Below are 18,638 nucleotides of genomic sequence, written 5' to 3' on the forward strand. Positions count from 1 at the left end.
GACCCTGGAGGGAAAGCTGGAAGAGAAGAAAACTGGGCAATAAAGTTGTGCAGCGCATGCCAAGGCTTTATGGAGCTAATAACAAAGTCTGATCTCCAATAATTGAGCCTGTTCTAACCAAAGATCTTGCTTTTTTTTTTTTTTTTTTTGGAGCTCTTTTCGCCAAACACCTGCTGGCATCTCAGATGAGATGTTTCATGTAACACTGATGTGCCCAACAAGCATTCAGACTATTTGTTCTTTCCATGGATGATGCCTGTAAAAGGGGCTGCAGGTGCTTGGGCCAGGGGCACAGTGTCTAGGGGCCACGTTAATGATTAACACAGCCATATAACACTGTTACTGATTAGCGCCTCTCGCTCTTGAGACTCCAACTGACCCGAGCCACAGGCAGGAATCCCGCTAGGTGTGTGTGTGTGTGTGTGTGTGTGTGCGTGTGTGCGTGTGCGTGCTGCTACGGCACGGCTTTTGCACTCTAGCCTTCACCGTGCGCGGCGTCGAAAAGCAGCCTCCCTCCGAGCTATAATTCTTTCTTCTCCCTCCTCTTCCTCCCTCCATTTATCCGTCTTTGCTTCCTTCTCTCCCACACGGGCTTGCTCACGCGGTTCAGTCCTCTCCCTCACTAGAGCTTTCCAGTGACCTTCATGATGACCTTTATCCTCTCTGCCATAAACCGCCAAGGCGTAAAGATGTCTTGTACAAACTTAAGAGGAACCATGTTTGACGTGTAGTGCTCCAGGTACTTTACTCTGGGGCAAAAGTCTAAGGTGTAGAGGGCACTGACGGATGACTCACAGCACATGTACAGCAAGGCCGCGGGATGAGGAAATGTTAAGGTGTCGTACATCAATGTGAACACGCTTCTGCTTGTGCTACATCACCTGTAATGTTTCCAACACGGCGCAGGGCAACAAAGACTTTCATTAGCAATTTATCGATTATTCTTTTAAATCAAATGAAACATCACCAAAGCTCTGTAATGTGTTGATTTTAACCCTAACCCTAACTCGCACCCTATTGGGCAGCCAATTTTCATAGTCAACTGTTAGATCTTTCAAACTGCGCCGGGCTTTGAGATGACGCATATGAGAGTATTCAGGAGTGTTTGTCCTCAGGGGGCAACAAAATCAACAAAAATCAAAATTCCTTGTAGCCGCTTTAAGGTTTGTAACCCTTGTGCAGAGAGAGATGGTTCTGCTCTGGACTGTTTCATGTCTTCCAGATCATGTTTTAAAGAATGCATTTGTATAATATGTATTTCTGGCAACGTTTAAATGTGTTGTCAGTTCGCTGAAACTAGAAGCTGCAAATTTCTGGCAAAGAAATTGCCATTTTTCAATATTGTGAGCACCACAAATGAAATGACACTATACTGGAGGCAGAAACCTTAAAGATGGCTTTTCATCTCACAGCGGATGAATATAGATCAGAAGCAAACTGTGAAAGACAACAGTGTCGGTCATCTTGGTTCATCGTCGCTCTATTCGCATCATATCACGCGGGACATGCAGCTGTGACATCCTCGCCTCCACTCAGCAGCGTTACCACGTTCCATTAATCGTGTCTCATGGATGATATCAGCCGGTCCAGACCTCAGGCCTCTGCGACGTCTGCCTGCCTGGACGCAGCCTCTTGAGGCTGTAATGCTGCGTTCTAGCACGTCTGCAAACACGGGGCTTAGCGGAGACGAGGCACTAAGCTGCTGACCGGTGTCTATCCAAACAAACCACACACACTGGCCAGGGGTTGTCTCTGAGTCTGGGGTCACGCTAGAGAACGCCTCCTTTTGAAGGTCAGAATAGGATTTATTTCCATCTTGGTTCGGAAACAGAATCAAATTTGATTTTTTTTTATGTTCATAAAATTATCTGCCAGCATTTTTCCAGCTCCAGGTGCACCATACACTCGTTATGTATTTATATTATGGTTATACAACTTTGCTTGTGATAACGACATTCTTGTGAAATAACTGCCAATGTGGACGTGACTTTGACACTGAACGGAAGTTGGGCCAATCGAGGACTGAGCCAATGGCAAGTCAGATCAGCGTGTCTTTCTTAGCCTCCTTTGTTGAGGCCTACAGTGCAAGTCACAATAAGGGATTTAAGTGTACGTGCTGCAGATCACCCTGATATGGCGTCTTTTATTTTCTTGAACAGGAGACCCAGCGGTGGCGGTCGGAGCAGAAACCGGCCGTGTTTGTTAAATCCTGGAGAAAGGCGAAGCCGCTCCTGTTTAATTTCGCTGTGATATTTCACACCAGGAAGTTCTGCATTTGAAACCAATCTGTTACTGCGAGGTAAAAGGGATCGTGACACAGTGTTTTCTGCCAACAGGGACACAAACCAGTCTGAGATATTGTACTCCCACCATGGGCAAACACGCAAACACTGCGAGCCACTGCTCCGTGTGGTACAGTACACACCGTTAGAGAGGGCACAAAGGGAGGCGCATGATTGGTGTGTTTGACAGCGATCTGATAAAGCCATAATTGGAGCATGTAGAATGCATATGTTTCTCAGTCAAACAAAAGCCCCGGTCACGCCATAGAAACTACCTCTCAATGTTTTCATTGTCTGGCAACTGGCTAAAGTGAAGGAGAGGGCGACAGAAACCTCCAAGTCCGTCTGAGAGTGTGTTTAATGAGTGCGGAAGGGGAGCCATGCGAGCGCACGTTTGTCCGTGCGCGTGAGAGGCCGAGGCGAGGCGAGGCCGCGCGGTCACGGAAGGACAAGTGGCGTGCAGAGGCGGCCATGTCTGGTGGAGCTCCAGACCTCTTTGAGTGGAGCTGGAATCTTATCAGATCTCAGAGGGCTTGTTTGTTCTCCTGAATGAAAAGCTACAGACACATTTGAACACATTTTCCCCCTGCAAAGAAAGTTTAACTGTATTTACAGAAGTTCAAGGCCGAACTTCGGCACTTCCCGCTCTGAGAGACGGTTTATTTGAAACATTGTTTGGCATCTTGCTGCTGTTTCTGCGTGCAGTTAGAAGCTCTTTTCACCCAGGTTTTCTCATTAACCTCTATTGGCATCCAGCTGTACACAGATACACAGATAGTTTTGGTTTTATCTGCCCAGGTTTATACATATTTGTCTAAATTAACCACTTTTAAGGTAGAGTTATCACCTCGAGAGGTCACGCGACGTGAGAATCCATCCTGCAATGCTTTAAGCGCAGTCATTTGGACCAATCAGCATGCTATGAGGAGCTGCTGGCAGCTACGGCCGTGTTTTAGGTGCAACTACAATGTGACAGTTTGTTCAAACACAACAATGGCAGCTCCTAAAGAGGCCTGCGCAGATGTTGCTGTAACTGGAGGGTACTTCTTCTTTCACTGAAAGAAGAGCAGAGATCGGCCCTGAAGGCTTTTCTCTCTTCTTCTTGTTGCTATGCGGTTGCAGTTCGTTGACCCGATTTTTTGAAGTTAGCCCGAGATGGTTCATCCAATCATCTGCCAGGTATTTTTTGGCCCTGCCCTTTTCCACACAATTTCCAAGGACGACTTCCCAGATATTTAGGCTACTGGATTTATGCTTCATGCAAGTTACAGATACAAACTGGAGCTGATTACAGCACGAGTGCAGCAGCAGATAGATGTGCTGTACGCAATCAGTGATTCTTTTATTCGCTTGGTGATACAGAGTGACGATGGGACGGTTTCCCACATCTCATTTCCAAATAAAAGTTTTCATGCACAACGTTAACATTCTTTCATGCTCTGTGATAGAGAGCAGAGGGTTTGCAATGGACACGGCTTTGTTAGGCGGTGATGAAAAGCAGAAGACTACTGAGCTTCTTCTGGCAAATTCTTTGATGCCGTGTCCCGACAGTGGCATCGGGAACTAGCAGGAGAAAACACAGGCAGCCCAAGATAGCCAATCGCAGTCCTTTCTGGGTCCACGTGGTATCTGATATGAGCTACAGTGGGTGGCTGCACTCGTGCTGTAGGCTCCACAGCTATGTCTGATTACACTGCCCGGGAATAGATTTTCATGATAGATTTTTTTTCTTTTGTGGTATTTTGCTCAGTTATTTCAGAGCGGACAGTTTGAGAGACGGCAGGAAAGGAGAGTTCAAGCAGCTTTTGTCCAAAGTGATGTGCAAATGAGGCACAACCCAGGCCACAATAAATCAAGGAGAAGTCTTTTAAAGTAGGTGCCACAAGGATGGAGGTCCATGATGAAGTGCGTAGCAAGTCACATTTTTCTCTTTTGGAAAGAGATAGATAGAGAAAGATGGAGAGAAAGGGAATATTAGGTGAGTAAGTTCTTCTTGGCAACCCTGGCCCATAATTCAGCCATCATTAATTCTATTATTTACACCTTATTTGCGCTCCTGGGAAAATAATTTATACTGATTATTAAAAAATGTAATGTGTTAAGGTGGAGGCAGTTATCTCACACAGGGATAACCTGGGCTGAGAAAACCCAAGCAATGTATTCAATGAGACCCCAACCGAGTAAGAAAGAAAATACGCCTTTTAGTAACATAGTAATTTGTAGTTACACTTTAAAATGAGACTTCTCAGAAAGAACAATATGAGGAACTAATCTGGGAAAAGGCCTTTTATCGCTGCAGACATTTTAACTCGTCATGTGAGTCTTGTAATAGTTGAAGTCTAATAAGAAGACTAATAATATTTAGCATCCCAGTCAGCCATGGCGGTGTGACAGTGAACCAGCACGCACGATACCAGGAGTCTGAAACTGAAGCAGCTATGCTACTCTATCCATACTCCACGATAATGCACGCCCAAGTATCCAACCCTACGTACCCACCACCGCCACCACCACCACCCACTCACCTCCATAATGTCTCTGTATGGCTATCAGTGACATCACCTCTGGCCCAAGGCTGTTTTCTCTCTGGCTGGGGCTCCAAACAGCTGATTCAGGGAAAGTCACAAAGTGTACTGGAGACCTGACCTTCTCTCCTGAGACAAAACACATGGAGAGGGGCTGGCTCCACAGGATGGAGACGTTGGCGTGGAAACAATAACACGAGATGAGGCTCGCTTTTCCAGAGACAGAGAGACGGGGCGGTCAGGCGTCTTTGAGTAGATGGAAGTCAGCGTCCGCACTTGATCCCTCTTTGATTTCAAACCATTCACTGTGTGGAGCATCTACGAGCTGTCAACGGTCCAATCAATTAATTGGATTTGATTTCAATTTATTGGATTTAAATAATCATAGAAAGGCCTGAAAAACTTAAACAATCCAAAAATTCCAAAAAAAAAAAGCCTTGAGTGAGAAAAACATGAACAGAATTTTGTGTAGTTTCAGTAGTTTGTTTTTCTTTTGAAGGAACAGTTAATCATTTTGGGAAATAACGCTTATGTGCTTTCTTGCCAAGGGTTAGATGCTAAATATGAGCTAGCAGCTGGATAGCTTAGCTTTACACAAACAAGGGGAAACAACTTGACTGGACCTGTCGAAAAGTTAGAGAATCTGCCTGTCAGCATCTCTAAAGCTCACTAATTAGCACGTTAAATCTCATTTGTTTAATTCATTCAGAGCTAAGCTAGTCGGCTGCTAGCTGCAGCTTACATTCATCATCCAGACACAAAAGAGGTATTGATCATCTCATCTAACTCTCAGCAAGAAAGCGAACAAGCACATTTCCCAAAATATCCAACTTTAAATCATTTTACGACCCCCCAGATTTATCTTGTGACCCGTTGGAGGGGTCCCAACCCTCAGGTTTGTTACCATCGGTGCTCAGTTATTGTTAGGAACAGCAACAATGGAAGTCTTCTTTAAGATCCTCTGAATCTCCGACACAAAGAAGGTGAACTGAAATTAATTAAAAATCCTTTTTGGGCTAAGAGGCCTAAATTAAAGGTTTGCATTATAGTTTTTTACATATATATTTTTAAAAACCCTCTAACTCTTCTGGTATTTCTTTTACTTTAACACTGTCCCACTGTAGTGATCACATTGTAAATGCAATTCGGGGCTAAGTGTGTTGAATTGTACACCTCTGCCTTATCTTGTTTTAACGGCTTTTTAAACACTTAAGTTTTATAGGTGATGGATGGGGGGGGCTTATCTGGCTACTGGCTCTTTCCTTTGACGTGGGACCAAAAGTAAAAGCAGAAAACGATCATGACTCCCTGAAGTCCCCGAGACTCCCGCTATGAGTCGGCCGCTCGTTAAACAAAAAAGTTATGAGTCAGCTCCTGACTTTTCTGGAAATTAAAGTGAAGTAAGGATGCTGTTCCACTGACCCTCCAGGTCTCTTCTCTCATTCAGAAATACAGCAAACTGCCTTGTGTCAAAATAAGCCCTCAAAAATAAAAGCATCGTGGAGCTCTGTCATCCATCCACATCATAGGATCGTCTAAAAATAGAAAGTGAACTTTGGCCTTTTTGCTGACAACGTGCTGCGGATCGAAGAGTCCACATCAAAAATGAAGCACGAGCTTAAAAAGTGTACAAACTAATTTCATAATTCAACGCGGCAGGAGCTCATTGCCCTTATCCTCTTAAACCCACGTCCAATATGACTAAGCACAACCTGATAAATGTGCAAATTAATATTATAATTACATGCAGCGAGACTTTGCTCTACTAATCCACTTAATCCCTCACATTACAGATCATATGTGCTTAGCCTCAGCTTGTCCTGCCAAGGCTTTGTTTGAATTTCAAGCCCACAGAATAACAGAGCAAGCCTCCGTGTGAAATCTTAAAGTGAAATATTGACGCTGACAGGCAATGTGTTACTCTTATCTTCATTTAACTGGAGTATTCTCGCTGATATTGAGGCTCTTTTTCAAGGGAAGAAGACAAGAACAGCACAAATGATAGAAGCGGTTGATAATAGTGGCGGAACAGCTGGAGCCAAAGTTATGAGAATAGGTCAAGTGAACCCTGAAGCTCGTGTCAGGCTGATGTGACATTGTAACACTGATAAACCGGAGATGCTGGAGATGCAAATAATGACCCGTAGCAACAGATAAACATGCCTCCGTCTTTCTCAAGTCACACATGTGCCTGCATCTCGTTCCCCAGGAGTGTGCGGTATCATTTTTTAACACTTCATCTTCCTTTTACACAAAGCAGCACTGAATGCACAGACAACAAGCTTCCACCTCTCCAACCAGCAGGAGTGTTTGTCACTCATCACATGACAGGAAGTGTGATGGTGCAGGATTTTTAGCAGCCTCCAATTAAACCCAGCCTGAAAATACACCTCCAGTACTGACTTTCACACTCAAACACACACACACACACACATGCACACACACACACTCGGCATGAGCAGGCAGGTGAGCGGGGCGTTCTGTTGTGGGCGAGCCAGGGAAGCAAGGACGGTACATGTCCAAAATGACAAAGGTTGCTTTTACACCTGTCATGGCCCGTTTAATCATCTACCACTTCAAACAGGAGAGTCTGACGCTCGCCGCCTCCCAGCAGCCTTTGCTCCTGCGGCTCTGGACAAGCTGCCATTCAGTGGAAGACGGGGGAAAACAGACCTGTGCAGGTATAAAACTGAACTGCGTCTTCCATAAAATAAGAGCAAATAGGTCAATGTTTTAAAGGCTCCAGCAGAGCGGCGAGCTAGCGAGGTGATAAACACAGGAAATGGCTTTCACAGGTGCTGTGGCTGATTTAACTTTAGGAGTAACTCAGAGAGTTCCCTCAAAAATTGATCTACATTGATTTTTTACGGATTTACACCTTTCCAAGTAAAAGGAGAAATACATCTGTGGCTTTATTCATGTTGTTGTTCTCATTTTCAGTTTAGGGGCTAAACTTGTTTGTTTGAGCTGCACAAACAAAAACTCCAGCCAGCAGTGAAAATCAGACTCTTTTTAAGGTGACTGTGGCTCAGGATGTCCAGCACATGACTATACTATTACTCAGTAATGTAACATAACAGGCTAATTAATAACTCCCTGCAGATATTTCTTTCAAAAATCAATTATGAGTTTTAAAACGTAACACATCTTAAGAGCACTAAACATTTTACAAACAAACTCACATGTTTATGTTTCATCCCAACAGGAAGAAGTTTTATGTATTTATTTATAACCATGGCATTTTATTCTGAAATTGAGTATTTCAGTGTCTTTATTTGAAAAGAAAGTAATGATTTAGCCATTTAATATAAATATAACGAACCACCAGTGCATTATATGTTTAATATGTTATAATGTATATGTTGACAATTAGATAAGTTTTAAATATTCAATATTCTAGTTTAGAATGCCGCGTTTTTGAAACGATGCAACAAAAATGTAATTGGTTTATAACAGTACATTAGGCTCCTTTTTTTGTCCATAACAACACGTAACAAATACACGTGAACGTGTCTTCAAAATAAAATCTAATGTGCGACCTGAAGCAGGCTTGGTGATGTGAATTCAATTATTCTGTTTTTACAGTGCAGGTGCAGTATTATCAGCAGATAAAACTTAATGTAAAATAGTCCTGTGTACAGATTTAACAGGAAAAATGAATTTTATTGTGACAGTTTGCGAAAAGAAAAATATTTGCCCAAATCAAAATTAATCCTCCATTGCAATTAATTGCCTGATACAACACAAGCATCCTCCATGCAAAGCGAGGAAAAGAAAAAGAAAATAACGCTGAGAGGTGATTAAAATGATGAATTAAGTCTCTCTCCTCGTGTTTGACATGCAGCTCCAGCCGCTTCTCGCTAATCATAATCGAGACACCGGAGACATTGTTGTGCACATGGTGTGTTTAATGTCCACAGTGCCTTTTTATGACCGAGTGACAGAGGAGAAATCACACATGCATTCGGTGGCTTTTTGGATGAGCCACACCGAGGAGGCGACGCGGCAGCGGCCCCGCAGACTCACCCTCTCAATCCGCGCTCGGTAATAATGCGGCTTTAACCCTTGTTTTCTGTTCCTGTTATCTCCACAACATCGTGCATATTGCAGCAGTATTGGCTCATCGGCAGCGGGCTGCAACAAGTGCTGGAGTGCTGGAGATAATCATTATCAAGTCGGTACATAAGGCAGTGACACCTGAAGAGGGTCGGCCATTAGCCTGCACACCTCCTGAAGGAAACAAACATTATTCAGATAAAACCGAGGCCACGGACTTCTGGGTGAAAAAACAAAAACAAAAAAAGTCTTTAAAATTGACAATAATATAAGGATTGAATTAGAATTTGTATTAGCATTTTTATTAGTATTATTAGTATTATTATTTATTTATTATTACTTTTCATTTTGTTCTAACGGAAGTAATATTGCTAATATTCTTATGATATTTTAGAATATTCCGAGTGTGACCCAATATTCTATTTAGAGCTAAAATTGCCTTTATCATACTTAAATGCAATTTAATCAAAGGCTTTATATTATTATTATTATTATTATTATTATTATTATTATTATTATTATTACTATTACTATTATTATTTTTATTGACAGCAGTGATTATGGGCCCATTAGCCCACAATTACAGGATGTACACATCTGAAAAGGCGTCTTCCAGTGAAACGCATGATAAAGATAATTAGATTACAGGCCGCTGTCTGCGGCGGTACGCGGTGTTTGGCCGTCTGTGGATAAATGTGGAGACAGGGCGGCGTCCTGCCACTTCTCCTCACAGTCTCCGTGTGTCAGACCAGCACACTTTGACATCACTGCGAAAACACCTCATTCATCAAACTCGAGGCTCCGCAAGCCAGTGAGTAAGATGGGAGAGAGAAAAGGGGGGAGGACAGAGGAGAGAAAAAACAACAGGATTTTGTACTCTCGCATAAGGAGGCACCTCCCTGACAACTTCTCACTGAGACTATGGGATGGAAGACAGGAGCTTTGGTCACTCCCTCCGAGGAAATCACCTCTCCAAAACCTCTCCGGTCAACGTGGCTGTTGCGTCCAGCTTGATCCAGCATGACACCCACAAGGCAGCTCAGTGCGACAGCATGCGTAAAAATACCACGTCCCCAAAAATGACCTCATGTGAGCGGCGTTATTAAAGCTCTGTGGGAACTCGGAGCTGTGGTCGGCAATCAAATGCGGGGACATCTAGCACAGAGAGCCACAGAGCAGCAGACATGCTATAGCTTTGATTCTGCAGCAGTGACAGTAAAAAGCAGCACACACTTATCTGCGCGCAACAAGCAACATCAGCTGCTGTGGAAGTGGAGCTGCAGCCTACATGCACGCGCAGAAATAATGCTTTAATTCTTACACAAACTTCCTCTTATGACACCCCAATAAATGAAGTTAAACCGTTTGCCAAGAAGAAAAAGAAAGTAAATGTTAATGTTAATATTGTAGCAGTGGCATCACAGTAGTTGAACTGAAGTTATTGTAGCAGCACAATTAAAGGTAATATAGCAGATGCAGTTGTGGCAACTGAATAATAGTAGCATTAGTGACAATGGAAGCAGTAGTAAGAGTATAAAAAGTGGCAGTAGCAGTATAGTAATAGAGTTTCTAACAGTAGTGGCTCCAGTAGTTATAGTAGGAAAAGTAAAGGGTGTAGTAGAAGGTGTAATAATAATAATAGTAGTCGTAGAAATATTACAACTAGTTTCCTAATTACAGAAATATGTTAGTATGAAACTGTGAGTCCAGCTCTGCAGCTTTCAGTACTGTAGTGAGGTAGAAGTAGAAGTACAAGTAGTGATGTTGTTTAACTGGAATGCACAGCCCCCCTCTGCATTTTAGTAGTAGTAATATTAATTTTATTATGGTTTATTATGTATTGGTACTAATGAGCAGTTCCTTTGAGTACTGGCTCTGCAGCTTTCAGTGCAGACAGTAGTGGTAGTACTGGTATTAGGCTTGTAGTAGTAATATTAATAGTAAATGGTGGAGTCCTGGTATCTCTCTGCAGCCTGCAGTCCAGCCCGCTGTGCAGTATTAGTATTAGTATTAGTAGTAGTAATGGCGGAGTCCTCGGATCTGTGTGCAGCTCAGTTATCTCCCATCCAGACAAAATGCAAACACACACAATTACCTACTGACTGGCCGTGCGCGTGACGTACCGGGAGGGCTGTTTGCTGACCCGTGTGAGCGCGCACGAGGACACCAGGTGAACGGGCGAGTGATTGGATTGACACCTGGCCACTTTTGATCACTTCAGCCGCTCACAATGTATATTGTGGCTGAACGAATCATCGGCGTTCAAGGTGGCGCTCCTCACAGCGGAGACGTGCCGAGAGTTAGTGCTCCAACTCAGCAGAAGCCATTTAATCCTGAACGAAAGCGTCTGACTTAAATAAACTAATTAAGGAGGACATTTATTGATCACCGCGTTGAATATAGTGAATAAACAAAGGGAAGGACATTAAATCAAGAGCTTGAATACAGATCAGAGTGGGAGCGGAAATTAAAAATACGCATAAGTAACTCTAAACTTAAACCCCTTTAGAAAATATATTAGACACATATTCTTGAACGGCTCTACACAATGATCCACGTCCATGTTATCACTCAAAGTAATCTTAATTAATTCAGCTGATACAGGTGTAACAACCAGCCAGTGTTTTAGGACCTATTCAGTTTTTTTTTCCTGAGGAAAAATAGCGATAACAATGCGCACACATACTCCAGAAGTAAGTATTTATAAGTGAAAATCTTGCAATAGAGTGTTAGCAACAAAATTTACTTAAAGCTATCAAAAGTAAAAGTATTTCTTCCGCACACTAACAGGCCCTGTGAACGTTATTGTCTTATTTTCTATTATTATAGGACTATTGGCAGTGGTGCGTTCACGTGGAAACAGCATTTTTCCGTTTAGTGGTGGAGCTAAGTTTAGCTACATTTTTATATTTTTGATTAGTTTAATTGTGTAATAATTAGCCATATTTTATTATGCGACCATATGATTTATTATGTAAAATCGTAACCGATGAAGCAAACAAATGCATTTAGCGCAATAAAGATGCATTGATTACATTAATTACTTGAGTAAATCTAATTAGGCGCATTCCAAAACTGTAATCAGCACACGGTCAGTAATTTAAACGAATGTTACAGAGCAAAACAGCAACTTTACAAATCTGGAAACTAAAATATGGCCGGATTGTTCACAATGAAAAACATGTAGGGTTAGACTTTGGACTGATATTAGTTATTGATCAGGAGTGACGCGGCGGAGCTCCAGCTCCACTGTCACAACAACTCTCTCAAACATGATTGCATTTGCGGATCCTCATCATGAAGTTTCAGACGTGATCAAGTCTCTCCTCTCTCTCCCTCTCTCCCTCCCTCTCTCCCTCCCTCTCTCTCTCTCAGCTTCTCCGTGTGATTGATTGGAGGAGTTCACAGACTGGCACCCCCATCGCGTTTCCAGCCGCTCGCTCTCCACATGATTGGTCCGCCCTCTGCAGCCGCAGCCACCAGAGGCGCCTCCTCTCATAAACCTCGTAAGAGCGCACTAACGTTTCCCATTACTTCCAGGAGAGGCAGCGGCTCACTATTAGGAACTTTGCGTGCGACCTATGGCACACAACTAGCAGGTATGTTGGTGGGGAGCTCCTAATGTCTTTACTTTTCCCTCTTTCTCTCCTTCTGACAGCTGGATTAAACATCTGGCGGCGCGGCGCTTGGTGAGCGCAGCAGGACCGAAATCATCATTTCGGGGGTATTTTTTTTTATCGCTCCAGCCTGCCTCTCGGCCCTTATCTGTTTTGGGTCTTATCAAACGGTTATCTCTTTTGCTGTGACATATTGCGTTTTGTTTCCTATCTGTTATGTGTGTGAGTGTGTACTTGTGTGTGTGTTTTGAAGGGGAGGGAGGACAGAGATTTGACATGGAGGGATCCAGTGCCACTTTAAGAGCGCCTGATGGGAGTATGGCAGTCACAGTGGACTGGATGTGTTTTATTGGACTTGTAGATGATATAGGGACAGCGGACATGACGTGAAATTAGCAGTCAGGTTCACAGTTTGGTCGTTTTTATCGTGGAAATGTAGGCAGCTCTTTTAAAGATGAAAACGAGCTGTGCATCAGAGGCGGACTGGCGAGAACTTTGGCGAGTTTCTATCCAGATGTTTATGTGTTAGATTTTTAATTCACTCGTTCATAAATTGGCACCACACGCGTAAAGCTTATTTTCCTCCTACTCTCGTTTTCGTGTTACAGGGTGGACAACTCCCTGACGACTTTTATTAACCGCAACGGTGTATGGAAAGTGCTCCTGGATGGACCTGGGCGAAAACAGCTGGTCCATGGTCAAGCGAGAAGTATCCAGCAGCCCAGGGTCACCGGCTGAGCAGAGCTACCTGCCCGGTGACAGCAGGAGGGACGGTCCCACCTCGGATGAGCTGAGGACTCCTCCGAGCGACCTTGACGCACTGGGGCACCGCCGCTCCGACGGCAGATCACTACACTCCTACGTTCACTTCGGACACCACAACAACACCCTGACCACTGCCGAGGACATCCCGCTGTTTACGGACTTAGACCAGGGCAGCAAACTCGTCCTTTCCAGCGGAGCGCACAAGGCGAGCTTGCTGGTGGACCCGGCCGACATGTACCAAACACTGGCCATCGCCGCCGCCCAGAGCCAGACTGGATATGATTCCTCCTCTGGTGGTTATATGCACTCCAACCCCAACTCCCCCGTGTACGTCCCCAGCTCCCGGGTGGGCCCCATGATACCCAGCCTCTCTTACCTGCAGGCCAGCGGCTCTGCGCAGCCCAGCCACGCCGTCTCCAGCCACTCGGTCTGGTCGCAGTCCACGCCGGAGAGCCCGTCATACAGCACCGGGAGTCCGCACACCTCCAGTCGGTTCCACTACCCACCAAGCCCTCCCATGAATAACGGGACGCCCAGGGACGCCGGCTACAGTAACACGCTGAATGTGAGCAGCAGAGACCAGTACGGCCTCTCTCGGCCCCTCAGTGGGACCTACGCGAGTCCATACTCTCCTTATGTTGCGCCGCAGCTGTCCCAGCTGCCCTCGCCTTGGACCGGGGGACCTTTTGATAACACGATGCTGCACACCTTGCAGAGCAGAGGTGCGCCCTTGATCCGAGGACCAAACGGAGGTAAGAAAAAAAATGCTAAGTAGAGGAAAACATTCTGGAATAACTTTCATTCTTTCTATCTGATCACCATTAACATGATCAATTTTTTTAATCAGACTTGCAACTGCTGAAGTGTCTTTAGGCAAGGCACTGAAACTCCAGTGCGCTTTTCTAACATCACCTGAGCCAGAATTAGAAAGAATTAGCCAATTCAAGTTAAAGAACCACAGAAGTGTTCTTTTGTTTTTAAAGTTTTGCTGGATTTGGTCTGAAATGCTACGTGCGCATGAGGGCTGCAAGAAAAATTAGGCCTATTTTGCGTGCAGGCCTTTAACTGGCCAAAATATGTACGCTACAAGCACAGAATACAAAACACTTTATTTAAAGTCTGTCAGGTTTCTAACTAATTTTATTAAAGTATCCTTTACATAGACAAATTATTTTACTACATGAAATCTGTGGTTCTGATTTAATTTGCTTCACCTGACATGTTAATGTCCGAGACGCTCGAGCTCTGGTGGAAATCACAACCTGTGGGCTGATTCAAGTCTTTCTTTTAAGTTTCAGATATTCTGGACGACATGGGGGAGAGCAGAGAGTGCGTCAACTGCGGCTCCATCTCGACGCCGCTGTGGAGGCGCGACGGCACGGGCCACTTTCTCTGCAACGCCTGCGGCCTTTACAGCAAAATGAATGGGCTGAGCCGGCCATTAATTAAACCCCAGAAACGGACGGTAAGCAGGCGGCCACTTCACCGCTCAATTTCCTGCCTAATTGTCTCAAACAATGGCTGGAGGTTATCGCCCAGGTGGCCTTACATAGTGTCTAATGAAAGGAATCAGACTTTGGTTCAGGTTAGATTTTTAAAAGTAATTTCTGTTATATATGTGTGTGTATTCTGTATGTAGCTGTTCTTGTAAAATGACCAGAGGTCTATTTGTTAAATATTTCGCAACAAATTTGACATTTTATTTGAGGGTTGTAGATTTTTGTGAAAATTGTTTAGCACAACACTAAATAATTTTAATTTATCAGTGAACAATCATATAAATTCAGCTGATGCGAGATTTTAATATTTAGACGCGAAGACGTCTATTTGGTAAATTTTCTAGAATTTGGCTTTAACGGAGTTGAAGACGCTGATTTAATTGGATTAAAAACGATCCATACATGAGGACAACTGTCCACGTAGCCTAATTAATCAGGCACTTAATCTGTCAACCCATTCAGTGTCTCTGCCGGGTAATTTAATCGCAACAATAAGGGCAAATCTTTTCCTGGTGCCATTACGCGCATTACGCACAGTTTTTACAAAGAAATCTGATGTCTGTATGGACTCCCTGAAAATGAACATCCTGTGCGAAGTCGTGCGTAAATAGCAGTTAAATGGAGATCATAATAGGCCCCGTATTATTGTTAGGAAACAGGGTGTGAATGGCCGAATTCTAATTGAATTAGCGGAGTGTGGCTTTCACTTTAAAAACATTTTCTTTAACTCTAGCTGAAAGACAAAGACTCCGAGTCTAAGTGTTCCAGTTACGCATTGATTCTAATCGTGAATTCAATGTTAACATTTTCGTCTCCAGTCAACGTCCAGAAGGATCGGCCTGTCCTGCGCGAACTGTCAGACCAGCACGACCACTCTGTGGCGCAGAAACGCGGAGGGAGAGCCGGTGTGTAACGCATGTGGACTCTACACAAAATTACACGGGGTGAGTCGACGATTTTATTTCACATTTCTCTCAGGTACCTGGGTATTAAATTCAGCGCGTCACAAATCAAAAATAACAACCGCTCTCCACAAAAATGGTGTGAAACCCACAGGTACCTCGGCCGCTCGCCATGAAGAAAGAGGGAATCCAGACGAGGAAAAGAAAACCGAAAACCTTGAATAAAACAAAGGGATCGTCTGGTGAGTCACTGATTATTACTGCTCATATGCCTGTCGATCATTTTCATCAAAAAAGCTTCTTTTTATAACTTGATCTCAGCAATAAATTTGATGTATTTTATTTTATTTTATTTTTTTTAGGAAATAACAACTCTGTCTCTATGACTCCCACATCCACATCTTCTTCCAATTCTGAAGACTGCTCGAAAACCAGCTCTCCCTCCGGACAGGTGTCAGGGGTAAGGCTTAAAAAAGTCAAAAACTTAAAAAGTAAAATTTATGTGTTTTAATAATTTGAAAACTGCATCCTTGCAGTGATTTTAAACGTCAAACTTCGCCCTGGATGCCTCCTCAGGGTTAAATATTTGGAAGTGAGCAAATGGAAAGCAGTGCAGCATTTCGCAGGTGTTTTGCTTAAAAGGGGTCACATGCAGGCTGAATGATGCTCTGTGGTGATGACTGCTGCTAACCAATGCGTCACCATTACATTGCAGTCATATGAGCTTTACATTGCTCAGGGTCTGGTGCTTTTTGTTTCCAGTGGCGTAATGCAAGTGGCTTCTTCTCAGCCTGAAATCCAAACATGACTCACACTCACAAATAGAGACAAATGCTTACTATAAGCAAGAAATGTCTTCTTTGAAATGCAACTTGGCTAACAGCGTGTGTTTTTTGCTGCAGGTCAGCTCGTCTGTGCTGTCCAGCTCAGGGGAGGGAACAGGCTCCGGCTCAGCGGTGAAGTACCCGGGACAGGACGGCCTGTACACCAGCGTGGGCCTGTCCCAGCCATCAGATGTGTCTTCAGTGAGGGGTGAACCCTGGTGCCCCATGGCCTTAGCTTGAACACCTTAAATCTATGGGAGGACAGCAATCCCTGGCCCCTCTGTCTGGATGCTATGTAGTGTGGAAGTATTCAGGGGGGGCATTGTTTGCTTCTGTCCCTGCAGTTGATGCAAGAAGGGTCGGACAGGCTGGGAAGAAGGGTGAGGCGACCTTCAGTCACACTGCAAGCTTGAGCCGAGCATGGAATAGCCGGGATTGGTTTCCAGATTGGTGTGGGGATCTTGTTGCCTTAAGAAAACAAAGGGAATCTCCAGGCCAGACGACCAATCAGGTGGCCTGCTTTGGATGGTTTCTGGACCTGCCATGCACTCGATATCTCTCCCATCCCCGTGGCGCAGAACCGCATCGTGTTGCTTAAAATAAAGCCATCATGTACATAACGGATTTCCTCTCCGAAGAAAAAGCTGTTGATTGGATACCACTGCTTCGTAAAGCGCTGTATTCTTTAAGGACATTTAGATTTTTTTTCTTTTTCCACAACTGGAATCACGCCACAAGTGCCGAGACAACTTTTATGAATCAAAAGAAAAAAAAATATTTATAAATCTTCCATTGTTGAAAACATGGCTATGATTGTTAATAAAGAATATCAATATAGAGTAGAAGTTAAACCATTCTGATGTCTTCTTTTCTAATGTTTTTTTCTGGTTGTTTTTGTAGTGCAGTAGTGTTGAATCTGCACATGTTTTCCACTGAAAGCTCTTACTGTATTTGACTGAAACTAGTTTGGTTTAAACAGGGTATATTTCATCTAGTGGTTTTGTTTAATTATTTACTGAGAAATAATCAACTCTTTCAGAGTAATTTTTGACACTGATTTGTGAATGTTGTCAGCTGTTGGTTAGCATTAAGGTACTTTTCTCAAAGCAGAGCTGCAAAAACACTTTTACATGTAAAGCAGTTGGATGGCTTGTTTGAACAAAGCGCACCCAGAATAGCTGTGGACCCACTGACCTTTATGTTACAAGACATAAACTGCAGAAGAAGACTGTCGGCTGCACTACCTGACTCACTATAAACTGTGTACCATTCACAAAGCAAGTGCTGTTGCATCATTTCATACCAAAATCAGACCAAAGCGGAGAGTGAGGACACCTCTGAGCAAATTCATGTTACTTTGATGACTCTGATGTGAGGAGTGTAATGGCCCAGGTATTAAAGTGGACGGCTGAAGAAGGAAATAAAAGAAACAGTTTAGATTACAATGCAATATGTTAATTAAGATTCACACCCTTTGTGGTAAAAACAGCTGCACAGGTGGCAGGCAGAATCAAAGTTTGAGCAGTTATGTTTGATTTCTCTCACAGTTCATCTCCATGTCCTCCAGCAGTGGCGTGGACGGTGTCTTAAAAAAACATTTCAGCCCACAAAACAATCGTGGGACGATTTAAACCTGAATGACATCTGATGAGTTACATGTGAAACTTGGCGTAAAGATGGTTATTTCTTATTTTTATTTTAATTTTTTTCTTTCACTTTTGCTTCATCACAAAAAAAAACAAAAACAAAAACATGTCATTCATTCTTCTGGATTTATTTATTTTTGAAACATCATGTTTATTTTAGCATCATTTCTTTTGCTGTTGTTTTATTTTCTAAGAAATTATTTTTATTTAAATTCAGTCCAATAAATTGTTCTGGTGATGCAAATGGATTTACAGTCACCCTTTGTTTTAAAGGAATCAGTGTGTTCAAGTGGTGGAAAGAACCGTGTTCTTGCATAATATTAATATTGCATACTTTTGTATGAGGCAATCACAGCCGTGCCTTAACTCCCCATTTCTCCCCAGCTGAACTAAAACTGAATCTTTTCTCAGATGTTTTCATGATTAGGAGGGACGAACATGAAGGGGGAGAAAAAAATCAATCAGCTAATGCAAGGCAAAGACTTCTTACGAAAAAAAAAAGAGAAATTGCTCTTCACTTTC

General features: G+C 43.4%; 1 protein-coding gene across 1 annotated transcript; it reads left to right on the forward strand.

Annotated features, from left to right (window-relative positions):
* The first annotated feature begins 12,392 nt into the window (after positions 1-12,392).
* On the forward strand, positions 12,393-18,336 carry gata6 (GATA binding protein 6). The gene is made up of 7 exons (XM_041949082.1): positions 12,393-12,462; positions 13,089-13,997; positions 14,538-14,710; positions 15,563-15,688; positions 15,801-15,888; positions 16,009-16,106; positions 16,549-18,336. Exons 2-7 carry the CDS (start codon positions 13,148-13,150, stop codon positions 16,708-16,710), a joined length of 1,497 nt encoding a protein of 498 aa, XP_041805016.1. The 5' UTR covers positions 12,393-12,462; positions 13,089-13,147; the 3' UTR covers positions 16,711-18,336.
* Positions 18,337-18,638: the final 302 nt, after the last annotated feature.

Source organism: Chelmon rostratus, chromosome 12 (genome assembly GCF_017976325.1).
Source record: "Chelmon rostratus isolate fCheRos1 chromosome 12, fCheRos1.pri, whole genome shotgun sequence".
NCBI lineage: Eukaryota > Metazoa > Chordata > Actinopteri > Chaetodontiformes > Chaetodontidae > Chelmon > Chelmon rostratus.

What these genes read in the sequence shown, in the direction of transcription:
- gata6 (XM_041949082.1), top strand. Translation starts at nt 13,148, where the DNA reads ATGGACCTGGGCGAAAACAGCTGGTCCATGGTCAAGCGAGAAGTATCC. An exon ending in TTAAACCCCAGAAACGGACG is followed by an intron (nt 14,711 to 15,562) that starts GTAAGCAGGCGG and finishes TTTCGTCTCCAG; the next exon opens with TCAACGTCCAGAAGGATCGG. An exon ending in TCTACACAAAATTACACGGG is followed by an intron (nt 15,689 to 15,800) that starts GTGAGTCGACGA and finishes TGAAACCCACAG; the next exon opens with GTACCTCGGCCGCTCGCCAT.